An 11,951-nucleotide genomic window follows, 5' to 3' on the forward strand; every position below is an offset into this window, starting at 1 on the left:
CCCTTTGCGCTGCAATTGCCAAAACTATTCTTCTCCAAAACGCCGGATGCGTTATCGGCTGCTTGTCCTTTGCTTGCCCATGCGCCTAAAGAAATCCATAACCTTCTTAGAGCTACCAGAGCTTCCCTTGTTACTGCTGCCTTGATCATCATATGCATCAGCAAAGCGTCTGCTCTTCTGGAGAACGCCCTTTCTCTGTTGTTGCTGGCTGAGCTCCTCGCCTCCCATACCATGAGGGTAGGGGTTCGAGGGTGTCCTTTGGCTGGACTGCTGAGATTGTGACATTTGTCCAGCTGTGGCATTTTCACCCATCTCCGAGTCGTCGGTGGGGTGGCGGTATGGTCGGTTTCCTTGCGCAGATGGATGCGCTTCTCGGGGGTTGGGAAACTTTTCATCGAATTCGGGCGCTGAAGTGTTGTAGCCCTTGAATTGGGTCTGGTTTGGAGGCGCGGAAGATGGCCCGGCAGCATTGACATGTTGGTTCCTGATCCTCGAGTTGCTGTCGTGCTGGCCATCGTAGAAGCCGGGCATGTTGCTTCCTTGGGTGCTCTGACTAGGAGACCTGGATTCCGCACTGCGGCCAAAAGGCATACCGCCAGGACGCGAACTAGCGCGAGGATGAGTGCTGGAACCGCGGCGCTCATGAGAAGGCTGCGCTGGCAAGCTTTCTCTTTGAGACGAGAATGTCCTGGAAAGCGAAGACGGAAGAAGTGAGAAACGACGAGAAGACTTGGGGTTGTCACCAGCGTTCGTGTTCTTCCGAGAGAATCCAAACGAAGTTCGGCGGCTTGATTCGGTGCTCTGCCTGGGGGCCGCCATTGCGACATTGTCGTTGGACATGGGCCCTGCCATGGAAGTAGGAGGGTAGCTTTTTTGCTTCTTCTCCTCAGGGTAACCGTATGAGCCCTGCGATGTAAAGGATTCCTTGGGATCCTGAGTGTAGGAAGGCTGACGACCCGAGAACATGGACGTCATACGACCAAGGGTCTCGTTGATAGTGTTGGACCGTCTGTGAGAAATCTTTGCGCCCTGTGGCCCAAGTTGCATGGACTGCACTCGTTGAGAGTTGGACGGGCCAATAGTAGGTGGCTCTGCAGCCTCGGAAGGCTCTTGTTGTGCGTACGGTGCCGAGATGGAGTATTGCTTGCCCTTGGGCTGCGAGAAGCGTCCTTCAGCGTTCGTCTGAGCCACGGTGGCCACAGACGGCTGTCCGTACGAGTTTCCTCGGGATGGTAATCTTGAGGGACCCAGAGCGCCACTCGTCGAGGGGCGAGTAGCAGATGGGGGCGCACTACCAAATGCCGTGTAGTCGGAAACAGACCGTTGAGGCTCCTGTCTCCTGGTTGACGTGTAAGTCGCGCCTGAAGATCGGGGAGGTCTGGCGCTTGAAGCGGATTGATAGCCATCGGTGTGTGGCACTTCTGGTTCTTTGCCGCGTGCTTTCGACGTCGGTTCGGCGGGGGGTAATGTCTCGCCACGTGTGGTTTGGGACGACGGTGCAACATATTCGACTTGGACCGTCCGGCGCTTCGTGTCGCGAGTAGTCTTTGGCTTTTCTGAAGGGGCCTGGTTGATAGCCTCGCGCTTCGTCTGCAGCCCGCCGTGAGCAGGAGAGGCAGATGTGTGTGGCTTTGCGGGTTCGCGAACCGAAGCACTCCTTGCGAGTGCGGGCTGTGGCTCGAATGTGTCTTCTGCAACGGGTTTAGTAAGAGCATCCGTGTTCCCATGATCTGGTGAATGCTTACTCGAGTACACAGAAGCTTGCTGGGCTTCTGCCACATTGGTGTTGCTCGAGGTAATGAATCCAACAACATGCGAGTAGTCCGCAAGCCAGCTATGACGCGCTACCTCGAACAGATCCGCTCGTTTGCGTGGGTCGGGTACAAGGATGCGTTTGAGAAGATCCCGAGCGTGTGGTGTAACGTATTCGGGAAACGTCAAAGGCGTGGAAACAATGTACTTGTAAAGCAGATTGATATTGTCGCCCTCCGGGTTCGCTGGGTCGTCATCGAAGGGAAGATAGCCAGCCAACATGGCGTACTGCAGTGTGTTAGTGAGTGTGCGCAGAGGAGTAGGTAGGTAGGTAGGTAGGTAGGTAGACATACCAGAATGACACCACAACTCCAGACATCGACCTTTCGGCCGGTGTAGAGTGAATCACTGACAACCAACTCGGGTGCGGCATAACATGGACTTCCGCAGCTTGTCTGCATGAGGTCGCCCCGTCGTGCGGCGTCGGTTCCTTCCAATCCTAGTGACCTGATGTAGTCCTTGTCACCTAGCCTGTACTCGATCTCTTCGCTGAGCTCGTCGTTGGGATCGAAGGTGTTGGCGAAACCAAAATCGGTGATGATAATGTTCTTGTTGCGGTCGAGCAACAGATTCTCAAGCTTGAGATCTCTGTGCACAATGCCTTTGCGGTGGAGGTATCCAACACCTGAGATGAGCTGAGAAAATAGCTTGCGCGCGGGGCCGTCCTTGAGATAACGATGGTTGAGGATGTAGTCGAACAATTCTCCACCTGAAGCATACTCTAGAATAATGCCAATGTGGCGCTCCGTCTCCACCATCTCGTGCAGACGCACAATGTTGGGGTGGTCCAAGCCTCGTAGGATGTGAATCTCGCGGTAAATCTTCTGCAACCGGTTTGAGTTGCTTCCGAGTGTTTCCCGTCGTATCAGCTTGATAGCAACCTCGATGGGGCTGTCTCGCTTCCAGCCCATCTTGACCTTGCCAAACTCGCCCTCACCGAGCGTCTGGCCGAGAATGTAGTTGCCAAACTTGGATCGCTTCGCATTTTCCGACTTGGAGTGGTCCTGTCTGCTCTTTCCTCCAGCGCCGCGACCGCCGTCGTCGACGCCCTCGCTGCCAACCAGGCTGAGGCCGGTGATGGGAGTGAGGTCGGCGCCAGACGTGACATGGACGCCGTCTCCTTGGCGTGCTTGTGCGCGGGCAATGTCTTCCTGTGTGTCTGAAACAACTATGCGGTTAATGACGGCGCTTTCCTCGCGGGGAAGGTTTGTTCCAACGGGCGTCTGGCCAATTGCCGAGGCGGAACGACTGTGGGATGGCTGCGACCTGCTGGAGGCGCCCTGCTGGCGGGGGCTGCCCTCCTTGGTTCGTCGGCGTGACTGTGATGACTCGTCGCGTATGCGGTCGGCCGGTACAGAGCTTCCTGTAGGGGCGCCAGACGATGGGGTGCCGTGTGACGACGTCCTGGGCGGCGGCATGGGGCCGCTGGCGGCCGAGGCAGTCGCAGTGTTGTTCGGCGTCGTCATGTTCGACGTGTTGGAGACAGCGGGCGAGTTGTGATTCTGCGGCGTGGTTGGCGTGCTGGCCGACGCGCCATTACTGGGGCGACGCGAATGACGGCGGGCGTTTGCGGAGGGTTGTGCTTGGGGCGGCTGTTGTTGATAGTACTGCTGACCATGGGGTGGCTGCGATGCCACGGCGGCCATGGTGTCGAGGAAAAAAGTGGTTTGGAGTGTTGGGGAAATGGAAAGTGCAGCAGCAGACCGACTGGTAGGCTACGTTATCGGGCCCAGGTTGCGCTGGCAGTTGCTTCGAACTGGCGGTGTTGAGTTGTCGAATGGGCGATGGCGGGGATGTGAGGGCGCTCTAGTTCCCGCCGACTCTCGACTGATGCATCGACTGCGCGCGCACGCGTTCAAGTAATCGGCGCTTTTTGCGAAGCCGTGTGGGCCGAGGGCAAGACTGAGACGGTCTTGGGAGGATCGAGTTACATACAAGGCCTGGGGACATGCACATGCACGTTCCGTCTTGTTGGTCGGGCACAAGACAAGAGGCCTTGGGGCTGCGGCTGCGGCTGCGATGCTCTCCGCTACTGCTAGGCTTGCCGGCGCAGAGGTTGACGTCGACGTGCTGCACTGTGTCGACAGCGCGCGTCGGCTATCTAACGGGCGCGGCGAAAGACTGCTGGACGTGTTGGGTTGACGTGAGTGGAGAGGAGAGAAGGCGCGGCTGAGGTTGGACTGTATGGTAATTTCGGTAAAGGCTGTGGCTTGGGAAAGGAGGCAGATGCAGATGCACATCATTGACCAGGGCCCGGCACAATACCAGCCCGCCAAAGCATCGACGTCGTCGCTACTTACTAGTTAGCTAGCCAAATGCTGGTGCTGGTCTGCTAGATGCGAAATGCGGAATCCAAGACGCGCGACTGCGACTCTCTGCCCGTCAGATTGCACGTTGCGCCCACTCTGCAACGACGCAGCGACACCTCTCTCTCGACGCGCCCGCCCTTCAATCAGGCGGCTACATGTCCACTGTCCACACGGCAAGCAGCGCCCAAACAGGCGTAGCAGGGATGACTGCTTGTTTCACACAGCACCGACCCGGCACGCGTAAATTGCCCGTTATGCTCTCCTTGCCAGGCGTAGGCGCAGGCGCAGGCGCAGGCGCGAACTGGCTGGCCTGCAGAAAGCAGAACGCTGTGCCCTCGATATACTTACATAGTTGGATGCTGTGCGCCTATCCTCGATGCAGGCCCCGTACCACGGACGCGTAAAAGCAACATGCAACATGCAACATGCAACATGCAAAAACATCAACATTATCAACAACACCAGCACTGTACCAAGGCCTCGCCCGCCGTCAAGACGCCATGCGCAGCGTCTAGCACACATGGTTTCCCCTGGGCGTCATCTGTCCATGATGCCGTCTGGCACAAGAGTCTCAAAGGTACTGTACAGTAGGGCATCGAGACGCCCAAACGACCACAAGACAATACTTGGTCCGCTGTCAGCCGACGCGGCAAGGGAGACGGACATACGTGCCCTGCATGTGTCTCTTGTATTTTGTGTTTCTCCCCCCCCTCACCTGTCCACGTTTCGACTTCTCCCAAACGCACAGATGGCATGCAGGGAGAACGAGGTTTCTCGTGCCGTCTAGTGTGTGTACAAATATCTGCTTTGGGACTGCCCTAAAGCCTTAGGCCCGTCTTCGGAAATTACCTGGCGCCCGCGTGCAACACTGGACCCACCCTCCCGAGCACCGTTACGAGACTTGCGCCATCCCAACCTTCCATGCCGAGCCTGTACAACACGAGCTGATTGACGTCACACCGTCTGTAAATACTACTATCGCTTCCTTCATCTTACTCGGCCGCCATGCCACACATCCTCCACCCCCGCCATCATCTGCCATGACCTCCCTTTGCATGGATAGCCTCACAGTCTCTCGTTTGCGCATATCTACATTTGCTTCGCATTGAGTTTCCTCTACACCGCCTACTCGGCCTGGACTGCTTTACATTTTAATCTCGTTAGGAAGCCCAATCTCCATGATATCAACTCCCTTTTGCAATTCACTCTTGCTCGCCATCACCTTCCTCCTCATGAGCTCGGCCGCCTGGGATACTGTTAGCGCCCGAAACATCTAAACTTGGCTGGGAACATACCTGAGTCATGTAGGGATCCTTCATCATACTGGCAACCGCAACAACCGTCTCTCCCTTTGTGTAGTAGGCGACGAATGATGCTTTATCTGGCTCGCCTTGGAGCATCACGTCATCGTAGCCACCCACCGTGTTACCACAGTACCGCAACTGCGATCCAAGGGCTGACCAAAAGACCGGGATAAAGGGCTTCGGCTTGGATCCCGGGTTATTGATCGTGTGAGCCACTGAACGTCCGGCGTTCTGCGCAACGTTCCAGTGCTCTATCCGGACTGGTGACCCATCGCCGCCAGGGCCGTGATAGGGGTATGTTGCAATGTCGCCAATGGCATACACGTCCTTTAGCCCATTGACTGCGAACGACTCATCCGTCTTCAGTGATCCGTCCTTCTCCAGAGTCACACTCGAGTTGCCCTTGAGGTACTCTGTCGCGGGCGCAACACCAACGCCCTCAATAACAAGGTCGGCCTCTAATACAGTGCCGTCTTTCAGGTGCACACCACCAACCTTTGATGAGTCGTCCTTTGATGGCGTCGCCTTATCGACACTTGCGCTCATCTGGAATTTGACGCCGTTCTTCTCGAGCAGACCTCGGAAGATAGCACCGACCTTCTTACCCATCACCCGCTCCATTGGTTCTGTGATATTGTCAATACTGCTTCACCCAAGGCATGTGCACAACTTACCCTCTTCCATGCCGATGATAGTCACATCGTTCTTCATGCTCGCAAGGCAATTACCGACCTCCATACCGATAAAAGAGCTGCCGACGACAACCACTTTCTTTCCATTATCTCCAACAGCCTTGAGAATGTTTTGTGCGTCGGGTAGAGTGCGGAGGAGGAAGACGTTGCCCAGGTCACCTTTTAGCCCGTCAAGAGGGAGCCATCTGGGCGTGCCGCCTGTTGCCAGGACCAGCTTTGAGTAGTCGTATTCTTTTCCTGACTTGGTCGATACCGTTTTGCCAGAGAAGTCGATGCTCTTGGCCTCGTCTTCGATGATGTCAATAGAGGCGTCCATGTAGAACTCCTTTTGCCTCCACGCCGCTTTCGATATATCGGCCAGCAAGGCTTTGGACAGTTTGGTTCGATCAATGGGCTGGTACCCCTCCTTGGAGATTACGGTAATCTTGCCAGTGTATCCACCGCCTCGTAGACCCTCAATTGCACCAAGCGTACCGGAACCACCTCCAATGACGAGCACCTTGTCTTCGCTCACTGATGAACACTTGATATTCAGGAACTTCCGGTTGGCCTTGAGCGCCTCTTGTGTCGTCTTGACATATACGGCGCCATCCTTCTCGACTACTTCGTACTTCGCGATGGGATCGAGAGCAGGTGCGTCTTCAACATCTCCGGTCGAGACATTGAAGCAAGCTGTGTTGTTTTAGTCAAATCCTTTGGCTTGCAGAGCAGGTGTCGCGTACCTCCGTGCCATGGGCAGGTTAATCGACCCTCTGGTGTCAATACACCTTTGACAAGGGGAGCCCCGTAATGTGTGCAATTTGAGCTTGTAGCATGAACCTGATCTTGGACCTTCAGCAGCAGTACCTTTCCGCCCTCAACGCCTTCGACTTCGACCTCCTTCTTCTCCCCATTCTTCATCTGTAGGGATGTGACATCCTTGAGCTTGAACTCCTGGGCCATTGCTGCGGTCGTTGATATGAATGAAGCTCTTTGTAGACGGCTGGTTGGGCTAAAGTGAAACTTGAGTGTAGTACGGAGAGGCCGTAAGATCCGTAACGGCTTCATTAACGGTTGTATTGTATATAGCGGTGGAAGTGAAGAGCTCCCCGTACACATGGCAGCTGCGCGTTGGCCAATAGCGGGGGCCCTGATTACTCATGATGTCACCAATGCACGCGAGTCTGGATGCTTTTCTCCGCCTTTTCATCTTAGGCTGCGGTGGTAATATGGCGCCACTTTGTGGCGCCTAATCGCTCAACCGTCGAATAATTTCCGTAGTATTTCTGTCCACCAATCTGGCAATGCAAGTGTGGCACATCTGAGCTAACTTGAGAAATATAGAACAGATGGCAGAAGTGATGGCCGAGCTGAAGTATGGTTTTCAGAACATGTATGCGGTTCTCTTCGAAATCGCCTCATGTCTCGGCCCGTACTCGTATTGTAGATGGAGTGCGTAGGGCATGGCCGCTATCCCATCTTTCCGTTAACGTGATAGCTCGCTCGTGGCGTATCCCAGAGGCACTCGGTCTCGGCTTTCCTTCCGAACACCCCGCCACCATTCCGAAAGCCACCACACCACCAGCCAGTCCAAGAACAAACAAGCAATTAATTGAGCCATTTCGAACATTCCAACAGAGCCATATCTGTGCTTTTTTACATGTCTTCACACCCTCTTCACTCTCTCACTCAGCCTCCCGGTTCCGACAGCAAAGCAATACTGTTGGATTGCACATTGGACCTTTAGCTGCTTACCCCACCACCATTCCCAAACACCACCACACCACCACATTACCAAACAGTCTGCAGAGCATCCACCTGGGACCAAACTCAAACCCTGCTGACGTTTTTCCTTTCGGGTCTTGATTCAACTCTGGAACTGAGATCGCCGACATTTTGTTCCAAAATCTGTGTCCAAGTTGCAGCTTTCGAGTTGTGCAGAAGGCCTGTGGTTTGCGCAAGCTGCTTCAACATACGTTGAAGACGCCTCTTACATCTTAGCTCAGTCGTAGATGAGTTATAGAAGCTAATAGAAGAAGCACGCGTGAGCAGCTAAACTAAAGCCCGGCATAACGATCGGCAGTTATGGCTCGTCAGTAGCACGCAGGTACTCATAAGACCGATCGCTCGCTGACCCAGCACAGACACAACCTTTCCTTCGAATCTACCCATACCCCAGGATGACGGAGCCTGCTCGCACTTGACCGGAGCCAGGGTACCCTCGGTACCCCTGTTCGCAACGTCAGGCGACCAACTAGATGTTTCCTCCTTTTCTGACCTGACCATCGTCTTTTGTTATCCACGTACCGGTGCGCGTGGTGAAACGATTACAGACGATTGGAACTCGATACCTGGTGCACGAGGCTGCACACCTCAAGCTTGCAGCTTCCGCGATCAAATGGATCATTTGCGCAAACTCGGCGTAAAACGTGTGTTCGGCCTATCCACCCAGTCTACTGCTTACCAGAACGAGGCCAAAGACCGGTTGCGCCTTCCCTACGAATCGCTTTCGGACGAGAACCTCGAGTTTGCAAACACTCTGAAACTTCCAACATTCCGCTGGCAGGACAAGACACTGGTCAAGAGATGTGCGCTCGCTATCCAGGGTGGGACCATTGTAAACGTCTGGTACCCTGTCTTTCCTCCCGATGCGAGCGCACGGCAAGTTGTAGAGTGGCTTGGAAGCAGAAAATAGTACCTGCAGGTACCGTTTTACTCTCCTGAAACTGCATGGGTACCATATTTGGAGGCGTCGCCCGACGTGACTCAGGACTCAATATCTTTGCCGTGTCCGGCATGTCGATAGTCCAGGGGAACAACAAAGAATCTGCATCGTCGCAAGATGCGGAGAGTGCACTATGTGATATTTGCGCCTTCCTACGGTTCGTATTGAGCGCTTTCTTTTGTACTGCCGTACTCTTCTATGTCATCTGTCATGGAAAAAAGACATTGTTTGGGGCGAAAGTTTGACGGGGTGCGACGTTGGTTTGCGCACTAAGGATCGTCAAACCACCAACCGAACGTGGATCAACCGCGCCGTGCGTGCATCGTCAATAAACTTTAGCCTCTTTTGCCGGACCCTACAAGATATGGTCTAACCCGCGTCGCCCTGCACAGCGATGGTGTGTCGCGAGGACTCTTTCGACTGAGGACCTTCGTCCCTTCGTCACTTTGTCAGCATCTATCTCTACTAGCTCCACGTTCATTCATATACCTACGTTCCATACTACTGTCTCCTTCTCCATCTTTACCTAAAGACGCCTGCGCAACTTCGATACCCGGCCATACCATTGGCGTGCCGATCCATTCTTTTCTAGTTTACACTCGTTCAACACGCTCTTTTAATCATAATGTCTACCACAATCGTTACCACCAGACGGCGAGACGAGACTACTACGTCTACTGCATCGCGTAGACAGCCTTCTACATTCAGCACACTACGGTATTCAACCACTACACCCGATCCTTCAAGTGCCGATACTTCACCTACACCATTACCCACCAATTTCGCTTCTGATTTTTCTTTCGTTGTCTTCGAGACGAAGACTCCCAGCCCCAGCCCCAGCCCCAGCACAATCGACACAAACATCCAATCTAGCCCCATGGGTTCTTCTACAGCAGCTTTAGAGTCATGCTCGACAGATAACGACTGCGCAGCGAACAAAATATGCTCGAGTGCCAAATGTACTGGCCTCAACGATGCTGCCCCTTTTGGCGGATCGGGCCCAGAGCCAACCTCACAGTTAAGCACGGGGGCAGCAATCGGTGTCGGTGTAGGACTTGTGGCTGTGGTCGCACTATTGATAACCTTTGGCTTTTGGTTTCGAAGATTCCGAGGAAGCAGAGAACGTCTCCCATCGACCGAAGCATCCTCGGGCAATCGTCACAGGTCTACTTCGAGTGCAACTGACCAGAAGACCCTGGTGGCTTCATTACCAAACAGTCCTCAAAGTAGAGCGCTAAACCTTCAGCGTAGCATGAATACGGGACCGGACTTCTTCGCCAAAACAAATAGGGAGAAGATGGGGCACAGGAGGCCGCAGTCAACATATCAAGTCAATGGGCGGAACTCGACCGAAAAGGCACTGCCTCTACCTCCACTCAACGGAGTTCCGCTAGCCACTGCTCCGACAGATTCGAGGCTGTATGCTGTCAACGTGAACATCAACAAGAGCATGATTTTCGATGATGATATGATGAACGCTGTCAATGCACTTCGAGCCACCGAAACGCCCAGGCACAGCACTCCGTCACGTGCTCCTACGCCACGATACAGATTCGAAGAATACGTTCCTCCTGTCACAAATACACTACCCATCTCGATTTTACCGGCACCGACGCCAACACCAGCCCCAGTGTCAGCACCAGTACCCGCACCAGTACCAGCACCGGAGTTGAAGAAGCGAAACTCAGAATACGAGTTAGCCCAATATCCGCGAAAGACAGAGATCAGATCTGTTCACACTGTATCGATATCGGATGTTAGCTCCATCAGCGACTCGGCACCCCCGAGCCCCATCGTGGACAGCATAGCGCCCCAGCTGCCCCTTCCTGATCTTCCGCCACCAAGCCCTAGACTTAGTTTTCGCTCCTATGATTGGTATCAGGATATCATAGGCGAGCCCGGGACGCCGTCAGTACTATCACGTAGTCCTGCGCGCACACCAACAACAGCCACATTCCCGGAGCCGCTCTCTCATTCTAAGAAGAAGCCTACACACCTTGAACCAAGTCTCATGCCCGCGCCTCTTTCACCCGGCTTGCATAACTCGACTCCGGGGCTACATTTACATCCGAGCTCCGCAGCGTTTCCTAGCCCAACAAATGCAAACTTCCGTCTACCATCAACTGTTTACACTCCCCCGCCACGGCGCGATACTTCACCTACGCCGTCAATAACAGCGATGCCAGGACGAGGCTCAGGGCGAAACTCGGGACGGAACTCAACGCGAGCCTCTTTGCGGGCCTCTGTGCGGGCTTCTCTACGCGCGTCTGCGCTTAGCACACTGACCAGAAATACACATGAGTCTCGGAGTTGGTTGCCAGAGGACGGACTTTATCTTTCTGAGGATGGTGAATACACTCCCTACGAGTACGATACCTTTGGTCGACGGAGTGAGGATAGTAGACCCACGAGCTATTCGCCTTTGTGATGATACATTGCGACCAAACTGGGTATCCAAAGGCTAGTCCGTGTACATTCGTGGCTGTGACAAGCAGAGGTGGAGGCATTCATGGATCTTTGTAGACAAGACCATGCAGGCCAGCTATCGCGAAGACATGCGAAGTTCAAGTCCACAACAAAAGTTGTGACTTGCTGGGGGTGTCATATCCGACGCTTGCGCAAAGCCACAAAAAGTCGCGTGCCGACATTCAGCCAATGAGAGCGTGCGACCACAAACTATAGCAACGCGCAGGAAGCATGTGGGAATTACGCTAGGAGACGAGTAAGACTGCTTGCAGTCTATAATACAATGCGAGCGAAGTGTATTAGACTGCAGGACAACTGCACTGTCGCGACCACATACTATCTTGTACCTCTATAAACTAAATGTAATGAGCGAATTCAAACCTCAAACATTCATGAGCTTTCCCACACTACATCATGAAGCTAGTCAGTTGTTCACAGGGGAGTTCTCGGGGTCGGATGTTAACTTTCTGTTCTTGCTGGGAAACTTATATGCACCCCACAATGTTGGCGTCACGCAAACATCAGCCCAGAACCCGTTGAGCTGCCACGCTGCAAGGAACACAGATTTAGTCTAACCGAAATACTTTCCGATGGCGCCTGCTACTCCGGGAAATGTGACTTGCAAGAAGTAATAGCAACAATGGGTCGTAGGTAGGAACTACCA

The 11,951-nt window shown here is 54.0% G+C and overlaps 3 protein-coding genes across 3 annotated transcripts; 1 reads left to right on the top strand and 2 right to left on the bottom strand.

The window, feature by feature from the left end:
• Positions 1-51: 51 nt before the first annotated feature.
• On the bottom strand, positions 52-3,458 carry PtrM4_115910 (SPS1, Serine-threonine protein kinase; the record flags this gene model as incomplete). Its single annotated transcript, XM_066108193.1, has 2 exons — positions 52-2,040; positions 2,106-3,458. The coding sequence occupies 2 exons, from the start codon at positions 3,456-3,458 to the stop codon at positions 52-54; spliced, it is 3,342 nt and encodes a 1,113-aa protein (XP_065961378.1).
• Positions 3,459-5,265: 1,807 nt separating this feature from the next.
• On the bottom strand, positions 5,266-7,059 carry PtrM4_115920 (rubredoxin-NAD(+) reductase; the record flags this gene model as incomplete). The annotated part of the gene is made up of 4 exons (XM_001934965.2): positions 5,266-5,367; positions 5,417-6,051; positions 6,100-6,789; positions 6,840-7,059. 4 exons carry the CDS (start codon positions 7,057-7,059, stop codon positions 5,266-5,268), a joined length of 1,647 nt encoding a protein of 548 aa, XP_001935000.1.
• Positions 7,060-8,181: 1,122 nt separating this feature from the next.
• PtrM4_115930 (redoxin) lies at positions 8,182-8,791 on the top strand (the record flags this gene model as incomplete). Its single annotated transcript, XM_001934966.2, has 2 exons — positions 8,182-8,188; positions 8,241-8,791. The coding sequence occupies 2 exons, from the start codon at positions 8,182-8,184 to the stop codon at positions 8,789-8,791; spliced, it is 558 nt and encodes a 185-aa protein (XP_001935001.2).
• Between the last annotated feature and the right edge of the window lie 3,160 nt (positions 8,792-11,951).

The sequence above is a fragment of the Pyrenophora tritici-repentis genome, chromosome 6 (assembly GCF_003171515.1).
Source record: "Pyrenophora tritici-repentis strain M4 chromosome 6, whole genome shotgun sequence".
Taxonomy (NCBI): Eukaryota; Fungi; Ascomycota; class Dothideomycetes; order Pleosporales; family Pleosporaceae; genus Pyrenophora; species Pyrenophora tritici-repentis.